Source organism: Melospiza georgiana, chromosome 1 (assembly GCF_028018845.1).
Source record: "Melospiza georgiana isolate bMelGeo1 chromosome 1, bMelGeo1.pri, whole genome shotgun sequence".
Taxonomy (NCBI): domain Eukaryota; kingdom Metazoa; phylum Chordata; class Aves; order Passeriformes; family Passerellidae; genus Melospiza; species Melospiza georgiana.
In genome coordinates this window covers 48,631,021-48,641,834 of record NC_080430.1, presented here as the reverse complement: position 1 = coordinate 48,641,834, position 10,814 = coordinate 48,631,021, and the positions used below count along the sequence as shown (strand labels likewise).

The window sequence follows — 10,814 nt, the reverse complement described above, 5'->3', positions numbered from 1 at the left end:
AATAATAATAATTTCAATGAAAAAAAAGAGGTAAAAAAGAGAGGGTGGAATAAAACCCAAGAAAAACAGCGATGTACAACACAACTGCTCACTGCCCCGTCCGATGCTCAGCCCCTACCCAGCAGTGATCAGCCTCTCCTGCCCACCTTCTCCCAGTCTGTGTGCTGAGAAGATGTTTTAGGCTGTGGAATGTCCCTTTGGCCAGCTGGGGTCAGCTGTCCTGGCCATGCTCCCTCTCAGCTTCTTGTGCCCCTGCTCTCTAGCAGCGCCTGGGAAACCGAAAAGCCCCTGACCTACTACGGTAAGCACTGCTCAGCAACAGCCAAGACATCAGCGTGCTGTCAACACTATTCTCATCCTAAACTCAAATACACAGCACTGTGCCACCTACTGAGAGGAAAATTAACTCTATCCCAGCCAAAACCAGGACACTACAGTATCCTGGACACACTGAGGTTCCATCAGAATGAAGAAACGCTCTGGACCCAATTTACAGATCTCACTCATGCAGGCACATGCGGCTTTCAGAAAGCATTCAAAAAATCACACAAGATCAAGTGATTTTAAAAATTTTACAGGTTTTATAAAAACATTTTACATTACAAAAATGTATCAAAACCCCTCTTATAATTAAAACTTACAAAGCACTTAAAATGAGTAACATTCTTTAAAATTAGGATTATTCATTTTTTCAATAGGTACAGGTAGAAGTTTATATCAAAACTTTATCAAACAAAAGACAACCTCTAGCTTTCATACCTATTTAATTAGAAGAATATACACTGTCAGAAATATGAATGTGTTTGTAGAGATTTCTTGTCTATAAAAATAGAAAAGAGGGATACTGTGAATATCTCACCTGAAGACTCAAAAAGTTCTAAACATACCAAGACTCTTAAAATCAGAGAAATTATCAATCTATTTTTCTGAGGATTCCAGCTCAGAAGAATGATGATGCAAGGAAGAAGTAAAAAACAACTGAGTGGAAAAACACCCCTGAGATAAATCAGAACATTATCATTTTTTTCTACTTGCTTGTTTTTTTGGCTTTTGTTACTTTTAAGCTATCACATAGGTTTGAAAGGAAATTGGTCCAGTCACAGGTTTTAACAATTACATTATCATAACACAGGTAATTATTCTGACACAATACAAGCAATAAAAAAAGCCCAAAATAAAACACAGCATAAGTTGCTCTTTTTCTTCAGACTCTTCTGATTTGTGATCCCACCCCTCTAAATTTTTTTTTTTTCATTCTAAACATAGATTATTAAGAGGATAAAATAGTCATCTGGAATAATTTTTCAAATTATAGTTTCCCACGTCTTCCTTTTTTCCTTGGGAGTTTTTTATGGACAAGTTCTTCAAAAGCCATTATTTCATCTTCCACTTCATTTTCCATGTCTTTATCATGCACCAAGCCTATATTAAAAACAATAAATTAATGCAGAATGGAAAACCCCAACATCTTTTTCTCTTAACAATACAACAAGCCATGTCACTGCTATTTTATATGTCAGCAATATAACTTCATATGTGCATAATCATGTTTGAGAAGCATTTAGATTAATATGACGATGTGCTTAAGAGCTCTGCAATGAAGCAGAGACTACTAAGCGACTTGTTGCTCTAGTAATTAATTTTCACACTGAAAATCTGTTTCTATTGTTATTTCCTTTGAGTTTTCTAGGAAGTCTGTCTCAAGATTCAGTTTCAGCAGACACTGTATTTCCTTGCTGACTTCCAAGACATACTATAAGGTTCTTTTTGAGACTACAAGAGCACACCCTCTCCTATTAACTGTATCTGCTGGAATAGGGAGAGGCAACACAAGGCTTTATCACAACCAATTTTTTCTAAAATTGAGCTACTTTAATGCTTTACATACAATCCATTTTGTAAGTCTAACCACTTCATTGCTGCCAACTGTTGCAATCCCACCACCTAAATATATGTTTAAACATGAACATTAAGGGAGGCACAATGAAGTCTTAAACTTGCCCTCAGAGATCTGTGATGCAATAGACTGCATCAATGTATGCTACTTTTTTGTATGAAACCAAGAGAAATGGAAGTGAAAATAAAAGAAACCAATAGAGGCATCCTTTATCAGGCTGGGATCCACTGAAGGCCAGGGAGAAGTCTTGCTCCACTCTGGCCACCCTGCATCCAGCTGCTCTGTTTTGAAGAGCCACTGAGGGAAAGCCTGGTTATCTCATGTTTTCCAGAGTGCCCCCGTGGGAGTGCCTCTCAAAGGTCAGTGAATATCCGCAATGCTGCTGAGTGGGAGACTGAAGTGATGCTTAGAGACCACTACTGAGCAGCAGCGGGCACAGAAAGCTGTGCAAATTTAAAACATACCTTCTTCTGCCATCCTGTGAGAGTCCATTTTCTTCAGCCACTTATGAGCGTCGTCAAGGGTGTCAACCAATTTTTTGGCATGTCTGGTTATTACTTCTTCAGCTGAAATGGAGCACAGTTAGCATTCTGTGAGAACACTTAGCTGAGAAATGGACTGCAGCTAAAAGTCAAGCACAAAATGAAGTTACACAGAGCCACGTGGGATGATGATGCTGCAAACCTAGAAGTTATGACCACCAGGATAATTCACTAATGTGGATGAAGATGATGTGTGTATTACTCCCCATTCTAACCAACATTACTAGCACTATCAGAACAGAAGTTCTACATCCTTGTGCTGCCCCTTTTGAGTTACATCTGAATCCTGAAAACATCCTACTTTATTTTTGGGTTATAAAGTTCCTGACAATCATTATGTCTCTGAAATTATACGAATCAAAGTCAAACGTGGACCTAAAACGGTTCAGTCTTTGCTGAACTGCACAACTAAGAACCTCAAAAATGCCTGTTATAAAGAGAGGGAAAAGTAGCCTCAGAAAAAAATAATTTCCCTCTATATATTTTCACTGAGTAGAATAACAAGGTAGCATTCATCGAGCAATTGTCATCATGAAATCCATTATTACCTAATTAAACCTACTTTATCCATCTTATTCATCACTACCATGGTTCACTGACCAAGAGGTCAAGTAAACAAAAAGCTAAACTTCATGGACTTCATCCATATGTGCAACTTTCCACTAGGAGTAAAGATAAAGCTTACATGTGAAGAGCACAACCTAACATTTAGTTACAAATGTAACATATTTCACTGATCAGAGCTGATGAACATATCAAGTACTACAGTTTTTCACTACTGTCAGACATCAAAGGCGAAATGACAGCTTGACAGGATTGGTGGATTTCTACCAGTGAAGCCAGTAACAATGTTAAGATTTAAGCTGTCACTTTCCCAAAGCAAGTATACTAAACAATTTTGCTTCTAGGCCACTCATTCACTAATTCAATTTTGCTTGCAAAAATCAGCACAGAATAATGCTTTAAGCATATAAGGGGGTGGAGGGGGGAGGATCTAATATCAAAATGTGCATCTCAAGCACCATAAATTACTAAACTTTTTAATACCAATGTTGCCTTTGAGTGAGCAACCACAGATTTGTGGTTAAGTACCTACTTTTGCTCAGCCCTAACAAAATTATCAGTTCAAGGGCAGAATAATCAGAGATATCCTTAGTCAAAAACTCCAAGTACTCCTACCAGGCTACCCCTTCATATCCAAATTACTATGGCTAGAAGTAAATAGGAAACAGTAGAAACAATAAAAAAATTAGTAAAGATGACCGGTCAGTAAAACTGCAAAGTTGCTGTAAAACTCTGTAGGTTCAGAGAACATAGTACATCATGACCATGTAGAATTCACTTTACCATCTATAAAAATTCACTACTATTCACTTTTCCTCTACAATGTAATTCATTAAGTTGGAAGAGTTTAGAATGTATTTTGAATATTTCCAGCTCTCTCAGTTCCTCTTTTCATCAGCTACCTGAAATACCAGGAAAAACCTTTCTCTTGACCACATTAAGATTTTCAAATGGAGCTTTGCCAGGTCTAGCAGTTTGGCCAAAAAATGACATATTAAACTGTATAAAGAAAACTGGAAAGGTCCTACCTCTAGCCCAGGCTTTTTTCTCATAGATTTCCTCTACTGCATCTGAAATTTTTTTAATATTCTCTTTGATTTTCCTCTGGCGTAAGTTGGAACCTTCTTTATACGCTAAATGGTCTCGGGTGTAATCTCTTCCTGTAATGGCCTCCACTACTTGCAGTCCATCATTTATTATTGGATCTATGTTTGTTCTGAAAAACTCAGCATAGTGTCTGTAGGCAGCATGTTTATTTGTGTGTTCTTCTGTGTTTCTGTGCTCCATATAGGCCTCACTGGCCACAGAAAGTGCATTTCCTTCTGCGTGCAACTTTTCTTCCCCACTGCTCTCAGCTGGTGTCAGAGGCTCAGAAGTGTCTGACTCGATGCTCTCTGACCGGCCGAAATAGTTCTCAGAGCTTTGCATGAATCTGACCCCACAGAGGTCACACTGGGTTTGGTCAATATCTGCCCTTTTGAATATCACTGATAAAAATTCCTCTTCTTTCGTTGCAACAGGATGAACTCTGCAGCGGGCCTTCCTTTTCCACTTCACACACAGGGAAATTAAATGGAACACACGATACAGCTGGCGTCGAGCTGATGCTTTCTGCTCTTGCTTCTGTTGCTTGCTGAGTGCAATGACTTCCAGGGGATCCTTTTGGTCCTCTAAGCAACGAACCTCTTCAAATTCCTCTTCCAGCTCATCAGCATATTCCATTTCATACAAAGAGGTTACAAACCTGTCAAGGTTTACGCGTTCATAATGGATGCCCCGTATGGGTGGATGCCCCTGAGCGTAGGGGGAAGTGTCCCACTTCCAGCGGCAGTCAACCAAGTGCTCTTCATCTCGCTCTGTCAGCAGCTCTTGCAGGCTTGCAGCAACTTCTCTCACCTGTGTAGCATCACCCACTTGCTCCACGACCCTCAGCAGTCTTTCAGGTACTTCAGAGGGAGTGTCTTTTCTCATCGATTCCAGCATGGCCTTGATTTCAGGGAAGAGCTGCCATAAGAGAGATCTGTCTTTAGAGCTCTGCACCTGGTCAGCATTCAGTAACATCACCAAGCACAGCACTACTGTCCGCTCAGCCTCCCCTGAAGTTATGCAGTTGGGATTCCTGAAGGCATTCAGGAGGACATTGAACCTCCCATGAACACCACACAAGACTTCTGCTAGATAACAGAGATGAGATTTGAAATAGTACACAGCTGCATTTGTGTCCTGTGGTCTGTACTCCTGTATAATAGAAAATGTGTCTTTAAGTTCTTTGTAATGGTCCTTGTGTTTGAACAAAAACTCCCAGTAATGAAGGAGAGAGATGTAACTCTTTGGAAGGCAGAGAGTAATGTTCTTGGCGAGACGCATCAGGACAGCACAACACAGAATATACTGGAATTCCAGCAACATCACCATGTTTCCTATGCTTGGAATCAGGTATCTCGTGCATTTCTTGATCAGGACATTCATGAAACGGAAAAAAAATCTTTTACAGTTTTCCGGGTTCTTATGAACATAGAATTGCTCAAGTGAATTTTCAAGAAGCCGAATGAAGCACAAGTGCGTTCTTCCTGCATTTTCGGCATTCTTGTCAGGCAGCAACATACCATGTCTGCCCTCTATTCCTCTGGTCTTTTCTTCCTGGCCTTTATTCCTTGGGGCACTTTTTGCCTTTGCCAAAGCAAACATTAGCTCTTTGTTATAATTATCCTCTTCTCTAAAAAGAAGTTTCTCAAATTCTTCAGGATATCCTGAAGACAAGATAAGGACCTTCATGACACTTAGCCACAAGTCAGTTGATTCTCTTCTGGCTGCAATCTTTTCATTATTAAACTTAGATGTGATGTATTTCCTCAACATCTCTCTACAAGGTTTGGAAATCACACTACTGAATTGCAGTATTTCTTTGCATGCTCTTGGGTTCTCAGACAGTATTCTCAAATGAAAATGATTAGGAAAAAACATTCCTAGGAGGGCTTTACATGATGCATTTTCATCAGGAGTCAAAATGTCCTCAAAGTTTTTGCACTGATTCAGTAACTCTTTAGGGAAAGTGCACGTGGCTTCCAACAACAGTCCATTTATTGCCACCAGATGCATTTTACACTGAAATATTGTCCTTGCTTCATGACGCAGCAAGGGTCTGTGGTAACCCTCACAGGTTTTATCTTCACAGTTCAATCCTGCAATGAACTTCATACAAATATCAGGGTACTTCTTGCTCAGTAACTCATTGGTGATAAAGCACAACCTGCTTAACAAGTGGTGCTTCAAAGCTGATTTTACTTTCTCTGTGCTTACTGAGAGATCACCTTTTGCCTTCCTCTCTTTTAGACTTTGCTTGTCTAACAAAAACTTGATAATGGGTTCAGCTTCATTTTGGGACACCTGGCAACTGTCACCTGCTGGGACAATCCCAAAATAGGCAAAGCATAACTTCACCATATCTTTCTCTGCGTTGGTGGCTGCTTTCTTCAGACCACTAACAAGACTCAGAAGAGCCATTAAGCCACGTGTTGCCATGAAGAGGATGTCCACGATGTCCTGGCCACGAGTGCTGCAGCGACATAACGCAAAGAGAGCTTCGACTGCACCAGCAGAATGATTCAGAGACAGGAACTGACCGTATGCGTCCCTCAGCTTCAAGAAGTCTCCTTTCAGAGCTCCCTGCAAAAACACAGCCTCAGCAATGCCAGACTTCTGCCCAGTTTGCTCACAAAGCTCAAGGGCTTCTCTGAGGATGCTCTCCACGCTCCCCAGGTGCGGTTCTGAACCGCGGCTCAGCCTGGCGCGAGCCTCAGCAAGCAAGCACGATGCGCGGAACTCTTTTACAGCCGTGAGGTTGGCTGCTTCCAGGGCAAAACCGTGCTGCTTCATCAGCTTCGCAGCCTCCTCCTGGCGATCCTTCCTTTTCAGTAAGTCTGCTGTTTGGTGCAAACATCCACGAGACTTCAGAAACTCAAGCTGATCCTCTATATCCAGTTTTGAGAGGACTTGCATCATTTCCTCAGTCCTGTTCATACTCAGGTACTTTGCAGCTGCTTCCAAATACAGCTGATTTGCTGTACAGGAGAGTTTGGAAGACATCTGTCCTTTTGCATTCAACATATCTTCATATCTGAAATAAGAGATACATCAATTTACTGCCACATATTACAAATCTAGACAAAAAAAGCACTGCAATTTAAAAAAAAAACCCAACAAAACCATTAAACAAAGAGCTTCCCCTACAAACCCTTCCTACTGTACAAAAAGGTATACTGTTTCATGTGATATGCCTGCCAGGTGAAAGAGGATCACATCATCTTAAAAGATCTACAGAAAGAAATTAATTACAACATGAGGCTGTCAGAATCAAGAGTATTAAAGCTTTTGGTACAAACAGGATCACAAGGTTTACAGCATTAGTGAAACATTCTCCACATTGTCATATCGATGTACAAATAATTTTAACACATTTTAATAGCATTAATCTTCTATTTATAAAAAAATATGATTTTTTTATAAATAGAAGATTAATGCTAATAAAACACGTTAAAATTATTTGAGGCTGTCAGAATCAAGAGTATTAAAACTTTTGGTACAAACAAGATCACAAGCTTTACAGCATTAGTGAAGCATTCTCCACTCTGTCAAATCAATGTACAAATAATTTTAACACAAGTTATAAGCATTAATCTTCTATTTATAAAAAAATTTAATTTCAGTGAATTCGCCAAGGGTCAATATATAGAACATTCTGTAAAATTTGCATAAACTTGTCAGTTTAGAGATAATTCTTTCAAGCCTGCTGTGTGTATCTGTATATACTTTGTAGCTTATTGAGCGTCTGAGCAAAACACCTGGCTGCATCTTTTGTAACATGCACTTAAGAATACTCAGTAATTAATTACTAATGGCTGATGTAAAATTATTGATGTATCCCCTAAGCCAGTTTTGTGAAATATTCTCTCCTGAATGCTGAGAATGAGTAACCTTTTCCTGTTGGATGAGTAAATTACCATCAGCTTTTTGTTATCATCTTTTTCATGATAAATGTGGTAGTGCAGACTTTTTTGTCTATGCTGATAAATTTCCATTAATGTTTTGGGGGGGATGATTTAAAAACTTTTTTGTCGGTAAAGTGACTTTAATTCTTGAATGTTTTGATTGAACAATTAAAGAAGCTTTAATCATTCAAAAAAGCAGTTACCATTACTAAAAGTAATGTCAACAAAGTCAGTAGACAAAACCCTTCTGAAAATTTTTCAGTGAGCCATCTGTATTATATGGAATTTGGAAATGCAAAAGAGATTTATATTCCAATACCATCTTGCAAGACATACCTTTCAACTGCCTTTGCTGCTTCTTCATAGAGTTCTTCCTGACAATACATTTTAATGGCCAGATCAAACTCCTCAATTAGTTCATAACATTCAGATGCTTCTCTGTAGCACTGGCTTTTCTGATAGTAAACTGCAGCATCTTTCATCTGCAATGCAGAAGTCAATAATGAAACTGAAGTGCTGTAAACAGTCAAAACTACATGCATGGAATAAATCTTGTAATTCCATCATGTGTCTCATAAAGAAGTACACTTTAATAAAATGCAATTAAAGTATCCGAATAAAATCAAATAGATATTAAAGTAACCATCACTAAAACTGAAGAGATTGTGTAAAGAAACTTCAAAATATTTGTGTCTGAAAGACTAGAGTATAAAATGAAAGGTATTATATAAGGTTTTCAAAATAATTTACCCACCCAGCTCTGCCTGTTGTGAGAAAACACTACACATGCTTCTGCTGATTTACAGATTTTTCAGAATGAATAGTATTAAATTAAAACAGCTATGGTTGCAGAAAGAGAACACTAACATTACATCTCAAATTTCAAATATTTGGGAACAACCACTTTATATTCTTTTAGTGGAAATACACTGGAAATAAAAATAGTATGTATTGTTAGCACACTACTTTAACCCTTCCAAGTTTTAATGGCTGTTATCAATGAAGTTTCAGTATCATCAGAGTACTGAATGAAGCAACGGCTTAAGTTTCATTACATCAGTCATTCACTAATTTTTGACTGCAAATGACTGATAATAACATTTGAGGAAAGCCAAAGAAATAAAGCCAGCCTGCATAATTGCATCATGCTCCCCTTCATTTCTTTTCTGCCTATTCTCTGACAAATAACTCCTCTTGAACAACCCAGCTTAAAGAGCTTGTTTGTTTTGCTATTACCATGACACGAAAAGATACTATTACTTTATGAGTAATATGAGATGTAAAAATTCTGTAGGAAAAGGAAAGTGATATGGTGAGGATTTAATACCTTTCCTAATTTTTTACACAATTCTGCACAAAGACGGAACTCCTTTGATTGAATCAGACATTTTAGTGATAGCTTTGGTTCTCCACATTCCAAGTAAGTTTTAGCCAAAGTCATATATTCCATCTGTTTTTCCCTGTAGGAAGTAAGAGAAAATTACCACTAACATCCAAATTAAGTTTAGGATCATGTGAGCTGTCACTGAATCCAACCAACACTGACATGACACAATACTCTTAATACATTACCTGATGAGTTATGATCTTACAATTAATTATATTTTGTGCTGACATTGCTCTGTCCAGAAGTCTGTTCCAAAATATGATAGCTCTGACAGTCAAAAGATTGAGTTTTTTTTTAAACTAATATATTACTATACTGTAATATACTGTACTGTATTATTGTGATTCTGTACTGCTTCTCTTTCCTTAACTTGCTGTGTCCTTTCTGCTCTTTAGCACCAATGTCATTAGAGACACAAGCAAATGTCTTCTCAGCCTTTGTTCTGTCTGACCAAACAATCCCAGCCTTCCAGGTATCACTGCAGCATAAACTAGACTGATTTCAAAATTCTCAAGCCTGGAGAATCAAAACTGTACAGAGCATTTCATAAAGAACACATGAAAATCTTACTTAAGCTTTTTACACCAGCATTAATACCTCTATTAAAAAAAAGAATACAACTTTGGCAGCTTCATTGTTACATATGTTCTGTCAACATATTCTAATACACCAAATTCCTTCTCAAATTTTATGCCAGCTTTTGACAAGCACAGTGAATTGAGAAAAAGTTTTATCAGTCCCATCAACAATTTCACTATAATCATGAAATTTTGTGAGCATCCTTATGTTTCTAACCAGGGCCACTAACATAAAGCAGGTAATCAAACAAGATAAAATCTACACTAACTCCAGTAATAGCTTTTCTTCAGACCTTCCCTCTTCTCCCTTGTGTGCCAGCTTCCTCTGATCTCGTCATTCCTTTCCCCTGCTGCTATCATTGCTAGTTTCTGGTCTCCCAGAACATGAACAGGAACTGATTCACTTAGGTTTAGATCTTTCTCCGTTAAGTTTTTCCCTGCCTTATTTGAGATGAGTCCCAAAGAGTTTCCAAGCCTCTTCGAGAAACTGCAAACTCTCTCCCCTGTCAAACTCTTGAGCTATTTTACTCAGCCGAAATCATGAACTATGATTCATCTCAAAATCTGTTCCTTCAAAACTGTCCTTTGGTTCAGATCTGGTCCTGCTTGTTTGGTTTAAGATGACTGTAACATTAATTTTACTCCAAAACTCACTTTTTCCTACGAGCTTTTTTTCCACAATGCACACCACCATTCCCTCTCCTTTGCTGAGTGAACATGCAGTGGGGATTGCCATATTCACTCAACAAAGTAAGTTGCCATCATCAGCGCTGATGGCATATGTTCTCCCATCTATATCTATGGTTGTAAAGCCTCTTGATGCAATGCAAATCCTGCTGCTTTTCTGTCACAGAACCA

At 38.4% G+C, this 10,814-nt stretch overlaps 1 protein-coding gene across 1 annotated transcript in view; it reads right to left on the bottom strand.

Moving 5' to 3' along the window:
- Positions 1-625: 625 nt before the first annotated feature.
- Positions 626-10,814, bottom strand: part of TRANK1 (tetratricopeptide repeat and ankyrin repeat containing 1) — a 50,727-nt gene continuing 40,538 nt past the window's right edge. Inside the window, exons 20-24 of the mRNA XM_058036302.1 lie at positions 9,319-9,451; positions 8,328-8,473; positions 4,032-7,120; positions 2,362-2,463; positions 626-1,422 (exon numbers count right to left, since the gene is read on the bottom strand). Coding sequence (XP_057892285.1) covers positions 1,310-1,422; positions 2,362-2,463; positions 4,032-7,120; positions 8,328-8,473; positions 9,319-9,451 — 3,583 coding nt within the window. The 3' untranslated portion in view covers positions 626-1,309. The remainder of the gene's footprint in view (positions 1,423-2,361; positions 2,464-4,031; positions 7,121-8,327; positions 8,474-9,318; positions 9,452-10,814) is intronic.